Source organism: Mustela putorius, unplaced genomic scaffold (assembly GCF_011764305.1).
Source record: "Mustela putorius furo isolate JIRA1106 unplaced genomic scaffold, ASM1176430v1.1 tig00001130_pilon_pilon_pilon, whole genome shotgun sequence".
NCBI classification, from domain to species: Eukaryota; Metazoa; Chordata; class Mammalia; order Carnivora; family Mustelidae; genus Mustela; species Mustela putorius.
In genome coordinates, this window is record NW_025421584.1 from 585,110 (window position 1) to 601,850 (window position 16,741).

The 16,741-nt window shown below is 40.2% G+C and overlaps 1 protein-coding gene and 1 long non-coding RNA gene across 5 annotated transcripts in view; one reads left to right on the forward strand and one right to left on the reverse strand.

The window, feature by feature from the left end:
- Window positions 1–16,362, forward strand: part of LOC106004373 — a 96,971-nt gene extending 80,609 nt beyond the window's left edge. The window contains exons 4-6 of the long non-coding RNA XR_006608801.1: window positions 121–180; window positions 3,958–4,158; window positions 14,445–16,362. This is a non-coding gene — a long non-coding RNA (uncharacterized LOC106004373). The remainder of the gene's footprint in view (window positions 1–120; window positions 181–3,957; window positions 4,159–14,444) is intronic.
- MPP7 (MAGUK p55 scaffold protein 7) overlaps window positions 883–16,741 on the reverse strand; it is a 287,917-nt gene continuing 272,058 nt past the window's right edge. For all 4 annotated transcript variants that reach the window (XM_045087412.1, XM_004779351.3, XM_045087410.1 and 1 more), the window contains 4 exons: window positions 7,155–7,248; window positions 6,009–6,117; window positions 4,302–4,445; window positions 883–3,841 (listed from right to left, as the gene is read on the reverse strand). In XM_045087412.1, the coding sequence (XP_044943347.1) occupies window positions 3,662–3,841; window positions 4,302–4,445; window positions 6,009–6,117; window positions 7,155–7,248 (527 nt within the window). In that variant the 3' untranslated portion in view covers window positions 883–3,661. The remainder of the gene's footprint in view (window positions 3,842–4,301; window positions 4,446–6,008; window positions 6,118–7,154; window positions 7,249–16,741) is intronic.

Consider the following 16,741-nt stretch of genomic DNA (forward strand, 5'->3'; position numbering starts at 1 on the left):
CCAGTGAGTTTGCTAATGGAGAACTGTTTATACGGGTGATCATTTATAGAGCGATTTTGAAATTGTGTGCTATGAGAATGATCACTGTAACACAGGAGTTACCAAATATTTCTGTCCCAGGGTTTTGTTCCAAGTACTTTCCATGGATCAGCTCTTCTGGGCCCACAACCATCCCATGAGGTAAGCAGAATTATTATGTCCATTTTCCTGCTCAGAGAGGTTAAAGGACTGTCTCAAGGCTGCAAAGCTGGTAATAGGCAAAACCAGAATTTGAACTCAGGAAGTGTGGCTCCAGATCCCAGGCTCCTGAGAGCTACCCTGTACAGTGTTTCAGCGGAAGCAGAGCTGGGGCTCATTGGCTCAACTGTTGAAGGAAGGGCCAGCGCTACTGAGCGCATGTACCTAAGCAGGAAGCCGTCTGTCCTCAGGTACAGCTAGATAAAAAAGCTGAGTTGTGCCTGACTGGAGTTCAGGAACAGGATGTGGAGAATGCTCTAGTTCCTGAGGGGGAACGATGGGCCCTGACTGTCCACCCCAGTCTTATTTCTCCTGGGGTCCCATGGGGAAAGCCCAGCTAGGGACCACCCTCAGGGTCTGGGCCAGGCTGGAGGTGGCTGTCACTTACTAACAGGCCTGAGGGGCAAGGGATGGTGACTAGGGGATGGACACGTCCTGGAGGAGGAGCTGCAGAGAAGGATGTCCCCCCAGGAGCTTGGGGACCAGCAGGTACCCCGAGGCCTGGCTGTGTCCACTGGACCAGAGGGATCCAGGGAGTGGGACCCTCGGGCAGAGAGAGGCCATCTCTTTAAATGGCTGCACTGTGTGGGTAGGAGCAGGACTGATGAAGTCCGTCTGTCCAACAACCTTGTTAAGACCAGTAACTTATTGATGGAAACAAATATGAAGTTTAATTTTAAACATGGCAAATTCAAATAAACCATTTGGTATCAGAGTAGAAAACAGAGTTTGTTCGACCATAAGAAACAATATCCTAAAGACCCAAGTGCAAGAACATTGTGCAAGTGCACATGTCCTCTGAAGGTACTTTATTAAGATCAAAGGTTTTCCATTACATTTATTTAGAAATCCTTAGCAGTCAAAAAGAAAATAAATAATAGAAATCTAGATCTTCAAGAAGTTTTTACTAACAGTTTTTGTAAATCTGTAAAGATTACAGGTTTGTCCATTTTAAATTATTACGATTCAGATACATTCAATCATTATATAATACCAGGAATGTCAGCCTTACAGCTATTGAGAACGTCTGTATGAGTAAGTAAAACAACAGGAAAAAATTTCAATTTCACCTTATTCTTTTTAATGGACTCCAGTGTAGTGATCATGGGAATACAGAATTTTCTAATCTTGGATTTTAAATATATGGACTTAAAAACAAACATTCCTCTTCTCTCAAATAGTGGCTGACACAGTCTTGGGAGCCGGCCGAGCTAGTACAGTGAGGGGCACCGTGTGCATCTCCTTGCTGAAGGAGGAGGGGGTCTGTCTGCAGACGCAAGTCTCGGGCCTTCTGCAGTAATTATCAGCGAGCCCCTGGCGCTGCCTTACTTGGTTTCTAGACATCAAAATGGCCGTGTAAGCATCACTTGCAAAGCCATGTATGTACCTAGTATTTCCCAAATTGCCAAGGGGCATATTTTCATTAAAAACAAACAAAAAAACCCTTGTTCAGTTCTAGTGTGAAAAGGGAGAGCGGTCTGGACACTTACATTTCATAGTAACACCCCATCGCTACCAACAGCCACAAGGACTCTGTTTCTACCCCATTCTGCTACCCTCTACCCTACCAGTAAAGAATTTGGACGCCAAAATTATTCAGGCAATTGCCTAGATAACTAATTACACGTTTCCCATTACTCTTTTTAGAGATTTTGATTTACAGGAGATTTTTAGCCAGCGTTCAAAGAGGAGTCTACTCTACCCAAACTCCGTGTAAGACTTGTATTTTCTTAGAGCAGCCCTATAACTAAGTACGGCAGCCCTCTTCCCCACTCTTTTTAAAAACTAAATGGCTTGCTATTGGGTTTATAAACTTAGAACTCACTGTTTGGATCATGTTAGGTAACACTTAATCTGACTGTTTAGTGTGCGTGTGTATCAAGGCCATTGCAGTAGTTTTTGTCTCTGTTTCTAACGTGAACTTTGACATGTCTGAAGGAAACCAAGCAGACAGCGCTACCAAATGCGTGGTGCGCATATAACACTTGTGGGTCGATCTGTGTATGAACAAAGGTCAAATATTTACATGGAATGTTGACCCTGACTTATAAAACTATTTTAAATTATGATATCTTTACATACAATTTATGAATAGCTCCATTTGAGAATTAAAAAAATATGCCTTTGAGAGATTTCATAAATATATAAAATTTCACTACATTCTATTTTTTCTTTAAACATGACCTCTAAACTCTCTTTACAAATCAACAAAAAATATTTTCGGTTTGAAAGTCACAGATGCAGTGATTTTTGAGGCAGGGTCTTAGTGCATACAAGAATGGCAGACATGTTCTCTTATACAACTTACGGCCCTCTCTAGTATCTTGAGCTATGCGATTTATTTGCTGAAGTTCAGGAGCAACAGGCAAAAATGAGAACCCATCTTAATATTTATAATACAGAGTCTTTCTTATAATTCTTTAAAAATGGTAAGATTAAGATGACCAGTGTTAAGAATTATTTTGATGATGAAGAGGTAAGTTAACATTACACAAAAAGTTTTCTAAAATACATCTTCGTGCAATTTAAAATATATCATCAGTTGCACATGTGAAAATTGATCACATTTTAACTGTATTGGTAACATGTAAAAACACCTGCTTTTGGAATAGGAATCACATTCTTATGATTTGTTGGATGGTGACTGCAGAAATCCTGTCGGATGATTTACAAATAAAAATGTCCTTTGTAATCATGACTTGCCCCAAGAGAATACCAACCTTACTTACAAAGACTAATTCCATTAAGGAAGGGTTTTAGTGACAAATATAATCATTTTAAAAAGTCTTACCTTCCCTCATTAAATATTTGAGACACTGATCTGTAGTCCTAAGAGGCCTTCTCAAGCTAGGACATGCAGGCCACTAAGGCAAATGTGTCATAATTCCTTAAATACACTGACTATATTGTAGATATGTAAGAAAAAGGTTGCGCTTTTAGAATAGTAAGAGGATGCCTTACTGTCAGCCCAGGTGAGCCCAGTGACCCATCCGAAGAACGGCAAAGCTGTCCTGTTTGCCTGGAGCTGCTCACGGCTGTGAAGGTCATACCTTCAGCTGTGAGCGTCCAGACTTGATGGAGGGACCACATCTGAGACCCAACGAAGCACAACTCCAGTATCAATTCCCTGGCTGTTTCTCCCAGAAAAGTCCAACCTCCTCTTGGAGATACAGCTGTATGTTAAAGACAACCAAACGGTTCAAAAGCTCTAAGATGGTACTATGCAAATTTTGATTCTGGATCTTCTACTCAAATACTGTGCTTGAAGTAAGGCTGGAGAAAGATACAAACAAAACCAACATTCAGTTTTAAAGCAAGACTGCACGTCTACAGCAGTGACATAGACTAACAAACCCTGCCACCGGGACAGTAACTGATTTCATCATGCACTCTACGAAACGCTGACCGTGGGAGTTTCCCTTAGTTACGAATGTAACCAGCTCACTGGAACCCAGTGGGCCTCTGTCTCTAATTTGTCAAAAGTTGTTTTCAGCTCATTGAATGCCACAGTGAGGTCATCATTTACTATGATTTTGTCAAAAAGATGACCATACTGATTTTCCATTATCTGTGCAGATTTAATCATTTCCTGAAAGTCTTCTTCCTGCAAAAGGAAATATTAAAAAAAAATTTTGGTTAACCAGGCAATTCTATCACTACATGGATGCAGACCTTTCCATAACTGGTTTATCAAATGCTATCCTGTGTTTTTTCTTTCAGCCGCAAATGAAAATGACCCTCTTGACCTGCAGGTTCTTCGGACATCATAACTTCATAACTCAACTGCTCACGCAAAGTTCCCACCTATCGTGAATTTCAGGATTATCACTCACTCATCATTACAGGAATATTTCAGTCAACAGAATAGGAAGATCTAGTCATAGAAGCACAGAAAGCCATTACCATGCAATCACTCAAAAGGTACGTACCTACATACAGTTCTGCTTTTATCGAGTTGTGGATCACACCATCTACTACACCATGTCTTCTGAAGGTAGTGGGGCTCCCGCATGCGTAATTTCAAGCACCACTTACATTTTCTTAATGAGCCTCACTGTACTTACTGTGAAAGGCTTTGCCGCCCCTTGGTCATCTCTGCTTGAAATAATCTTTGCATTTTTTCTTGTCTCCCTCAAGCGCTCTATTGATGGAGGCTTTATAAATATCACGTAGGGCTTAAATTCTAGGGTCCTTAAATGCTTCACTGTCTGCAAGGAAGAAAATAAGTTTTATTTCTTCATAAGGTCATGAGTGAATTTTATAGTAAAACCAAAGTTTCTTTCAAAGGAGAAAACTCCTTAAAATTAATTCCAGTAGCTCTTTCAATAGGTTATTCAATCAGTAGTTGCCAATTAAATGTCATAATTATATACCCCTGAAAACATGTTAACTTGCCTTTTAAGATGTTTTCAAATATTTTGAAATCTATCATAATTCATACTGAACAGAAGCAGCTAAAAATACCGTAAAACTGATTTTTAAATCAAATACTCAAAAGATGCTATGAGTTAAGTGTGTGTCTGCACAGGAAAATCTTCCAACCATCCCATCTAAGCCTCTTCCATATCTCACACAGGAGTCTGTCATTCTGTCTTGTATGCCATGCTATCCTTTGCAGTGTCCTAAAAGGACAAGCCTTCTGCTTTCCAGGAAGCTTGTCAGCATTCCCCTATCAAAATATCTTACATTATTTACACTATGCTGCTGAGGACTCACCTCCAGTTGAGGGGGAATGGTAAAAGGGTGGGAGTTGAGGGACCCTCTTGACCTATGTGTTAGGGCTCCCCCCAGAATGTGCGTACAAATCATAAACTCCCCTGAAAGGTTAGTGTGGGGGATGGGGCCAGAGGATCTGTATGTCCGGAGGGCTAGTGAGGCTCTGGGGACAGACAGCTGGACACACACCAAGGGAGCTGGACCCGACTAGACCCAGGGTTCCAGCAGAGAGACTGGGCACAAGTAGGAGTATCCTACACATGGCCGGTGCCTAAGGGAGGGGTCAGCTGCCCTTCTGATCCTTGGGACGCTTTCACTCCAGACTCATCTTCCTGAAGAGGAGTAAAGGGGCATCTCCAGGCCATCCTGGGTCTTGGAAGTTGTACACCCATCAGTGAGCCAGACACTGTGGCCCCTGGGTGACAAGGACAAAGCTGTGGGTTGGGTCTCTGCTGGAGCAGATGTAGTTCAGCAAGAATTGAATGGCTTCGCCCACTGGCATCCTCGGTCCCAAGCGTTCATAAGCATTCCCGGCCTCCCGGCGAGGATTCAGCCGACAGCTGCAGGAACAATCTCACTCAGCTCAGTTCCTGCGAAACGCCCCCCAATGCTATGCAGGGGGTGTGCACTTGTAGAATATGTAGAGAATCAAAATACAAGAGGGCCAAGAACCAAAATGCCCACTGTAAAAATTACAAGCACTTATAATCGTACTTAACACTTAAGAATACATGATACACGTAACAATGTATTTTTTTTTAATAAAAACTACACAGAAGAAATACCTAAGAGTCCTTGTACTTGGCAAATGCAGAACATAAACAAGAGTTACCAACAGGTCTTGAGGCTTCCCCTACTTCTCTAATATTATGGGTCTTTTCCCCCCCTCTCACCAGAGACCTCTCATATTACATTTAAAGGCTTTCATCACTAGGAAAGCCACTGTTAGGCCAAGAGTGAGCAGCCTTCAGATTTAGCCCCCGACTGAAAGGTTCCCGTGAAGTGTGGCAGCTCACACGGGCCAGAGGGCACTGAATAGCTCATTGTTCACTTACGTGAGGCTGAACATCCAACAAACAAACTTTGTTTTTAGCGAGGACAGACCGCACGGAGTCTATACTTGTGCCATAGTAGTTGTTTTTATATTCACCGTATTCAATAAACCTGTAGGAAATCAGATCTGCATCAGAGCCGTTCGTAAATTAATTACAGATATAACTGGAAAGACATAATTCAAATATATAAAAAGATTTTTGCTGAACATGTAATTTTTTTTTTTTACTGTGTTCAATAAAATAAGTAGGGCCAAGTCCTCCAGAATGTCAATTTTAAAAAATCTTGTATTTTACATTTTCAAATCAGTAACACTTGCTTGTATTACACTTAAGCAGAAAGAAAGTACTTCAGTCCAGCAGTACTGTTTTCCATCACCTCTTTTTCAGAACTAATGCAATGCAATAAAACAGTGAATAAGCCAAACAATAGAAACTACTGAAATTTCACTGCACGCTACAGAATAACCACACTCGGCTTTCCAGCGACAGGAGGAACTGCTTGGTGGCTAATGGAAGCAGGGCAGCCGATTACGTGCTATAAAAACACAATCGCTGTGCCAAACGCGGAAAAAAGCATTTTGATGTTTCAATAAAATCCCCAAATCCTGCATTAAAACACACACTGCTCCCTGATACCCGAAAATATTCAGGCTGGAGCAAATGGGGGACCTGCCGAGGTGGGGCGGTTAGAGCCGGCCGGAGGCCATGGTACAAGCAAGGCGACTAACAGCGTTTTAATTTGCTGAAGAGCCAGTGAGGGGGAGAGATGCGTGTAGAAGAGATGGTGGCACTAGGGATCTAGTACATCGTTGTTAGTTTTTTTAAAGAAAATTCTATTCAAATTCTGTGTTAAGATTCAAGGAGTGTGGTGGAAAGAGGCCACAATAACATATAAGCAACATTCCCTCATCCTTCAAAGTAACCCCTGCCCATTTAACTCATCAGAAACATAGCAGCTCTAGGTTATTAAAACATTACAGGTGAAGACTGGTAACACCTACTAACCAAATCCTCACCTTTTCATCTGTCTCAAATATTATAAAACTTAAAATTTATTTCAAACAGAAGGGAACCCTCATTTGCCTAAAACCAGGTAAGAGAGGCCCAGGCTTAAAAACAACAGTCATACAAAAACCTTCCACGTACTTGTTATTTTGTACATCTGTCTCAAACAAATGCTTGGAAATGAAAATATATTCCACACCATCGCTCTCCTGGCTTCTTCTTGCTCTGGTTGTGTCTGCGATTTAATTAAAAAGAGTTAACGAAAGTTGACATCAGCCATCCTAAGGAAGATACTAAAAAAGAAATAATCGTGTATTGAAGTATTTTTCAGAGCATCTGGGTGACTCAGTAGGTTAAGCATCTGCCTTCAGCTCAGGTCACGATCCCGAGTCCCGGGATCTAGTCCCACACATCGGGCTCCCTGCTCAGTGGAGAGCCTGCTTCTCCCTCTGCCCCTCACCCTGCTTGTGCTTGCTTATGCTCTCTCAAATATATAAAATATTAGGAAAAAAAAAGTATTTCTCATAAACCAGATTTAAAAACTTAGAAAAGAGCAAATTAGCTAATAAAGCGTCATTCCGATTTTCTACCAATAGGAAAGTACAGCACTGATGTGAATATGGATTCAAAATTAAATAGCTGTGTGTCTGTGCTATTCATTATTTTGAAGGCACTCTACTATGTTAAATAAAAATGGTATTTTAACCTTTGAACGAAAACTCCTGTCTTTTGCAAATAATATGCTTATTATCATATTTACTGATTGTTATTCACTAAGCAAGTTCAACGCCTACGAGGTTGTAAGGTAAACGCTGAAATTATTTTACTGTCTTCACACACAGCACATAGTGAGTATGTCATCAATGTTTTGTTTTACTGACTGAATTCGAAAACCTCTATGTGCTATTCATTCCTCCATTGCAAAATTATAAACACCTCAGAATATTCCTGAACTTCCAGACGTGCTGTAATGTTGCTGTCTGCTACTAAGTTATAATGGAGCAGAAAATACAGGGTTAACTATAAAAACATAACCAAACCATGCTGATTGAGGAAGTGCAAGTAGCCCATCTTTACTGCAGATTATAGCTAAAAACTCTGGGCCCAGCCAACTTTGCAAAGAAATTAAGCATGGAGACTGTGGAGAGGAATCAACCTGCAGGGCGCGGAGTTTTAACTTCTATTGCTTCTTAGCTTTGCCCGAGTATGGGAACATTTACAGAGCATCATGGTGTTCTGTGTGACTACATTTCCAGGAGGAGCCCTTTTTTGGTGAAAAGAACCAAGAAAAAACAAAAAAGCCCTTGCAAATTGAAGAGTATGGAGGTAATCCAGGAAGAGTGGTGAAGGAGATATTCTAAAGCGGAAGGGATCAATACCAGCTGAAGAATAATCCCTGAGCCATGCACTTGGCCAGTCAGACTCCAACTGACCCAGCAATGTTTTCAAACGCAAACTAAGATTAGAACAAGTCTCAGCCTAACCCGTGAATAAGAGACCCACAGAACACCCCCAAACCAAAGCAGAAAAGGCTTAGAGAACTGAGCTGAGATTTGAACCATGCACATGAGTATCAGACTTACCCCTGAGACACATGTGACAGGGAAGACCCAAACTAGTGTAGCAAAGACTTAACAGAATTGAACTCCAATTGAAACACAACTCACAGGAAATGGGACAGAACTTCTGTTGTAAATATAAAAAGGCGATTACTTGCTAAAACAAAAACTTTCTCCAAAATGTTGACTCCCCTCCAACACCTCCTGCTTTACTCATTTTCAGAGTGCTCAGAGAGCTGTCTCTGGCCCAGAGTTGTAAGTATAATCAGCAGTAGGATGGGCTATATCCAGGTTTTCACTTGCCAGGTTCGCACTGAAACTTCTCAGGGTTTTTGTTTGTTTTTAAAGTTAATCCTTTATTTTCTGCTCCACTGTAAGCAGGACCTAGAGTTGATAAAACGTTGCATTCATAACACCCCCAGTGCAACTTAAAAGAGTCAACAAATTTTGGCTAATTCTCAAGGGGAAAATGGCAGACGGCAACTCTGAATGATCCAGAAGTTAGAACTACTGGACAAAGACTTTAAGGCAACTATTTGTAACCGTGTTTTATAGGGTAAAGGAAAACACATCTGAAATGAATGAAAATATCAATTCTCAGAGAAATAGAAACTATAAACAAGAACCAAATGGAAAGTTTAGAAAAGAAATATACAGTATCTAACAGAAACAAGTTACTAGATGGGTAAGTTGCTAGAATGGGGAGGACAAAGAAAAAAGCTAAGGAACTTGAAGGTAGATCAATGGAAATTATAAAATCCGAGCAACAAAGGAAAAAAAAGATTGAAAAGATATAAATGGAACCCGAGGGATCTGTGTAGTGAGTAATCTGGATGCCAGAGAAGACAAAAAAGATATTGAGGCAAAAAAAAAAAAAAGTCTTTCAAGAAATAATGGCCCCAAATTGCTAAAATTTGGTGAAAGACGTACATTTCACATATTTCAGAAGCTCAACAAATCTCAAATAGATAAATTCAGAGAAAAACCATGCTAGACAGCAACAAAACCAGAGTACTAACAGCCAAAGATAAAGAAAAAAGTCTTGAAAGCATCTAGTAAAAATCAGTACAGTGCATATAAGGAATAATGATTTCTGTGACTACAGATTTATTATAAATCATAAAAACAAGGACTCAGTGAAATAATATCTACACTTAAAGTACTGAAAGATAAGAACTTCACCTAAAATATTGTTCAGGAGAAAAAGGCAAAACATCTTTTCAGAAGGAGAGAGACTAAGAGAATTCATCAGCATATCTGTTCTAAGAGAATATTCAAGGAAGGTTTTAGGCTAAAAGGAAATGTTAAGAAGGAAGTTTATATCTTTAAGGAATGAAGAAAGAACAAAAAGAATAGTTGAGTAGAAACAGAACTCTATTTTTTTCCCTCTTACATTCCATATATATGTATGTGTATATATATATATATAATATAAACATACTGTATATATAGATGCATATATGTATATGTGTATATATATATCTAATAGACATATTGTGTATATAAAATTATACAGACATGTTATATATATTATATATTAGACATTGATATGTCTATATATGATATATGTTATATATAACATATAATAAACATATATATATATATAAACTGATTTAGAAATTGTAATATCTAGTAGAGTTTTCAGTGTATGCAAACATAACCTTGTCAACTAGCACAAAAAGGATTAGGGAAAAAGACTCATATGATTGAAAGGTTTCTATATATTATGTGAAATGGCATGAAGTTAACTCTAGACTGTGACTGGTTAGACATTAAGCATATTGTAGTCCCTAGAGCACCCAGTAACAAATAATGCAAAGACGTATAAGCAGAGCACCAATAGGTAAATTGAAATGGAACATTAATAAACATTCAAATAATGAAAAAAAAAGGAGAAAAAAATAAAAAGCAAACCCGCCCCCAAAACCCAGGATAAATGAAAACATAATAGTAGCTTAAATTTAATCATTTCCACAATTCAATAAATGTTAACTGGTTTATATACTCAAATTAAAAGGCAGAGAGAACAGGTGAAAAAGCAAGACCCTACTACATGCTGTCTATAAGCTTGTAAGAAAGACACACTAAATATAAAGACACAAATAAGCTGAAAGTGAACAGATGGAAGACAGTGTATCTACCACGTAAACAATAAGGATAAGGCAGGGGCACCTGGGTGGCTCAGTGGGTTAAGCCTCTGCCTTCGGCCCAGGTCATGATCCCGGGGTCCTGGAATCCAGCCCCGCATCGGGCTCTCTCCTTGGTGGGGAGCCTGCTTCTCCCTCTCTCTCTCTCTCTGCCTGCCTCTCTGCCTACTTGTGACCTCTCTGTCTCTCTCTGTCAAATAAACAAATAAAATCTTTAAAAAAAAAAAAATTAAAAAAAAAAAAAAGAATGTGCCTTCAGCTCAGGTCATGGTCTCAGGGTCCTGGGATCGAGCTCCGCATTGGGCTCTCTGCTCGGCAGGAAGCCTGCTTCCCCCTCTCTCTCTACGTGCCTCTCTGCCTACTTGTGATCGCTCTGTCAAATAAATAAAATCTTAAAAAAAAAAACAAAACAGTAAGGATAAGGCAGCTAAAGTGGCTACTTCAGTATCAGACAAAAGAGACTTCAAGAAAAAGTATGATCAGAGATAAAGAAGAATGTTTCATAATAATAGACACTTAAAACAATGATAAATTTGTACACACAGTAACAAAACTTTAAAGTACATGAGGCAAAAATGGGCTTAAGTTAAATGGAGAAATGGACATGTTCACCATCAGAATACATTTTACTGATGGAACTAGACAAAATATCGGTAAGACACAGGATCTAAACATCACCAACCTTCAGGGGTCTATTTAATACCTGTCTAACATTGCATCCAGTAGCTGCAGAAAACACATGATTTTCAAGCATAGATGATGCATTTGTCAAAAGGTCGACCATATGCTGGTCTGTAAAAAGTCCCAGTCAATGTAAAAGAATCCAAATCATAAGGAGTAAATTCTCTAACCAAAAAATAACGAAAAATCCATAATAAGATATCTAGGAAAACCTCAAATATTAAATAACACACTTCCAAATAATTATGAATCAAAAATGGAACAATAAAAGTAAGCAAATACTGGGAAGTACACGACAAGGAAAATACAATCTATTAAAGTTACGGGATAGAGAAAGATAGTGCATAGCAGGAAACTTTGCCTTTACGTACTTCTATTAGAAAAGAAGACCTAAAATAAGTGACTGAAAGTTAATCTTAAAAATTGTGGGGCGCCTGGGTGGCTCAGTGGGTTAAAGCCTCTGCCTTCAGCTCAGGTCATGATCCCAGGGCCTGGGATCGAGCCCCGCATCGGGCTCTCTGCTCAGCGGGGAGCCTGCTTCCCCCACCCCCCATCTCTACCTGCCTCTGCCTCTTTGTGATCTCTCTCTCTGTCAAATAAATAAATAAAAATAAAATAAAATAAAATTGCAAGAGGGGTGCCTGAGTGGCTCAGTGGGTTAAACCTCTGCCTCCGGCTCAGATCATGATCCCAGGGTCCTGGGATCGAGCCCCGCATCAGGATCCCTGCTCAGCGGGGAGCCTGCTTCCCCCTCTCTCTCTGCCTGCCTCTCTGCCTACTCATGATCTCTGTCAAATAAATGAATAATATCTTTTTAAAAAATTGCTGGAAAGAAAAGATCAAAGTAAACTCAAGCCAAGGAGAAGTAAGAACAGAAATTAACAAAATAGAAAAAAATTAAGAAAAATGACAAAAATTTAAAATCTAATTACAGTGATTAAGAAAAAGAGAAAAAAAATCACCAATATAAATAATGAAATAGAAGTTATTACCAGAGATCCTAGCAACAACAAAAAGGATTAGAGGATATTATGCATACTTTATGCAACATATTTGCCAATTTAGATGACATGGATAAATTTCTTGAAAAGTATGAAGAATCAAAATTGAAACAAGAGGAGACAATATCTGAACAGCCCTGTATCTACTAAATAAATCCAATATATAAAGATTTTATTTATTTGAGAGAGCACACACAAGCAGGGGGAGGGCCAGGGAAAGAAGTGAACTTCCTGCTCATTGGATAGCCTGATGTGGGGTTTGATCCCCAGATCATGACCTGAGCCAAAGGCAGATGCCTGGCTGAGCCATCCAGGCGCCCCTGAATAAATCTGTTTTTCCAAACCTTCCCCAAAAGACTCCTGGCCTGGATGGCTGATGAAGTCTGTCCACCATAAAGAATGAAATAACACAAATCCTACAGCAACGTATTTTTGCATAAAGAGGAACTGCTGCTTAATTCATTTTATATTAGTATAACCCTAACAGCAAAATCTAACAAAGGCATTAGAAAACATTACAGACCAATCTCCATCATAAATTTAGGTGCAAAAGTCCTTAACAAAAATATCAGCAAGTCAATTTTGACAGTGTAATTTTTAGGGGCACCTGGGTGGCTCAGTGGGTTAAAGCCTCTGCCTTCGGCTCAGGTCATGATTCCAGGGTCCTGGGATGGAGCCCCGCATAGGGCTCTCTGCTCAGCAGGGAGCCTGCTTCCCCCCTCTCTCTCTGCCTGCCTCTCTGCATACTTGTGACCTCTCTCTCTCTGTCAAATAAATAAAAAATATCTTTTAAAAAATTTATTTTATAAAAAGATACAAGATCACAACCAAGTAGAGTTTCCTGAATAAGAGGTAGGCCAAACATTTGAAAATCAACGGAATTCACCATATTAACAGAAGGAAGGGCAATACATCATCATTTCAGTGTATCCAGAAAGAGCACTAGAAAAAGTTTCAACACCAATGCATGACAGAAAGTCTCCGCAAACAAGGAATTGCAGAGAATGCTTTCAAACAAATAACACGGCATCACTGATTCAACACCATACCTAATGGTAAAAGATGGGAGTTGTTTTCCCTTGAGATCAGGAACAAGGCAAGTCTGCTAAACAACACAAAAAAATAACCTGAAATGGATCAAGACCTAAATGTAAAATGTAAACTATAAAACTTCTAGAAAAAGCAGAATGTCTTTGTGACCCTGAGATAAAGGATTGTTAGAGCACCAAAAGCACAAAACATGAAATTACAGACTTTGTCGAAATTAAAAGCTTTTGGTTTTGAAAAACACTATTAAAAAAACGACAGGGTGGGATGCCTGGGTAGCTCAGTTGGTAAAACAGACGACTCTTGACTTTGGCTCAGGTCAGATCTCAGGACCCATGCCAGGCGCAGAGCCTGCTTAAGATCTTCTCTCTCCCTCTGCTCCTGCCCCACCTGGTATGCACACTCTTTGAAAAAGGAAAAAATAAAAAGGCAGTCCACAGACTGAGAAGAATATATGAATAACACATTCATCATAAAAGGGACACATATCCAGAATAAAGAATTCTCAAAACTCAGACAATACAATTTTGAATAGGCAAAATATTTGAATAAGCACTTCACCAAAGGAGGTGCATAAATGATGCTCGACATCATTAGTCATTAGTTAAATGCAAACAGAGACGCCTCTACAACATACAGGCACACCTTGTTTTGTTGTGCTTTGCCTTATGGTGCCTCACAGGTACTGTCTTCCGTTGTTTTGTTTTTAAAACAAATCGAAGATTTGTGGCAAGTCTAGCAGTGCCATTTTTCCAACAGCATTTGCTCATTTGTGTCTCTGTGTCACATTTTGGTAATTCTCACCATATTTCCAACTTTTGCATTATTATATCTGTTACGGCGACCTGCGATCAGTGGTCTTTGATGTTACTCTCATAGTTGTTTTGGGGTGCCATGACCTGCACCCACATGAGATCGTGAACTTAATCAACAAATGTGTGTGTTCGGACTGCTCCACTGACCAGCCATTTCCTCCATCTCTCCCCCTTCCCTCAGGCCTCCCCATGCCCTGAGACACAACAGTATTGAAATTAGGCCAATTCAGAATCCCACCATGGCTTCTAAGTGTTCAAGTGAAAGGAAGCGTCTCACATTCTCACCTTGAATCAGAAGCTGGACATGGTTAAGCTTAGCAAGGAAGGCGCGTGGCAAGCTGAAATTGGCTGCAAGCTCTCGCACAGTCAAGTTGTGAATGCAAAGAAAAATTCTTGGAATAAATTAAAAGTGCTACTCCAGTGAATGTACAAACAGCAAGAAAGTGAAAGGGCCTTGTTGCTGATGCGGAGAAAGCTCGAGTGGTCTGGAGAGACGGTGAAAGCAGCCATGACATTCTCCTAAGTGAAGGCCTGATCCAGAGCAAGACCCTCACTTGAGGCCCAGTTCTGGGAAGGCCGAGAGAGGTGAGGAAGCCCAGACGAAAAGCTGGAAGCGAGCAGAGGTTGGTTCAGGAGGTTTAAGGAAAGAAGCTGTCTCCGTAACAGAAGAGTGCACGGTGACTCAGCAAATGCTGACGTAGAAGCGGGAGCAAGTTATCCAGAAAGATCTAGCGAAGATCATTAATGAAGGTGGCTACACTAAGCAGATATTCACTTAAATTAAATAGAGATATTGGAAGAAGACTTTCATAGCCAGAGAGAAGTCAATGCCTCGCTTCAAGCTTCAAGGGACAGTCTGGCTTGTCAGGGGTGAATGTAGCTGATGACTTAAAGTTTGAAGCCAGTGCTCATGGACTCTTCTGAAAATCCCAGTGCCTTTAAGAATCATTCTGCCTGTGCTCTATAATTGGAATAACAAAGCCAGGATGACAGCACATCTGCTTACAACATGGCCTGCTGGGTATTTTAAGCCCGCTGTTCAAACCTAGTGCTCAGAAAGATTCCTTTTAAAAATGAGTACTCATTGACAGTGCACCTTGTCACCCAAGAACGCTGATGGAGACGTACAAGATTAATGTTACTTTCATGCCTGCTAACACAACATCCATTCTGCAGCCCACGGATCAAAGAGTAACTGTGACTTTTAATCCTTATTATTAAGAAATACATTTTTTTGCAAGGCTGTGATAGACCGTGATTCCTCTGATGGCTTCGGGTGAAGTAAATTGAAAACTGACTTATGGAAAGAAAACTTTCCTTTGGAAAGGATTCACCATTCTAGATGCCACTGAGAACATTTGGGATTCATGGGACGAGGTCAAAATATCAACATTAACAGTTTGGAAGAAGTTGACTTCAGTCCTCATGGATGACTTGGAGGCGTTCAAGACTTAAGTGGAGGAAGTCACTGCAGATGTGGTGGAAACAAGCACAAAAATTAGAATTTTAGAAGTGGAGCCTGAAGATGTGACTGAATCACTGCCATGTCATGATAAAATTTTAATGGATGAGGAGATGCTTCTTATGGATGAGCAAAGAAAGTGGTTTCTTGAGATGGTAACTGCGAAGGTTGCTGACAAAAAAAGATTTAAAATATCCCATAAATGGAGCTGATAAAGAAGTACAATGTTTGAGAGGCTTGAGTCCAATTTTGGAAGAAGTTCTGTGGGTAAAATACTATCAAACAGCACTGCTACAGAAAAACAGTTCATGAATGGAAGAGTTTACTGATGTGCCAAACCTCACTGTTGTCCTATTTTAGGAAGTTCCCATAGCCAATCGCCCCCCACCCCCGCCTTCAGCAGCCACTACCCTGATCAGTCAACAGCCAACCCCCTCAAGACCCTCCCCCAGCAAAAATATGACAACTCCCTGAAAGCTCAGAGGATGGTTAGCATTGTTTAACAATCAAGTATTTTGGGACGCCTGGGTGGCTCAGTTGGTTAAGCGGCTGCCTTCGGCTCAGGTCATGATCCCAGCGTCCTGGGATCGAGTCCCACATCGGGCTCCTTGCTCCGCAGGGAGCCTGCTTCTCCCTCTGCCACTCTGTCTGCCTGTGTGCTCTCTCTCTCTCTCACAAATAAATAAAATAAAAAAAAAAAAAAACAATCAAGTATTTTAAAATTAAGGTATGTACATTGTTCTCTCAGACATAATGCTATCGCACACTTGAGAGACTACAACATAAGCACAAATTTCATTTTTTCTAAAAATAATTTTTATATGTACTGGGAAGCCACAAAATTCATTTGAGCTGCTTCACTGTGCAGGATTCATTTTATTGTGGTGGTCGGGAACTGAACCCATAATATGCCTGAGATAGGTCTGTATCACACGGAGAAGATTCTGAAAGGCTGACTATACCAATTATCGACAAAGCTGTAAAAAATGAGATCTTGCACACAGAGCTAGTGGGTT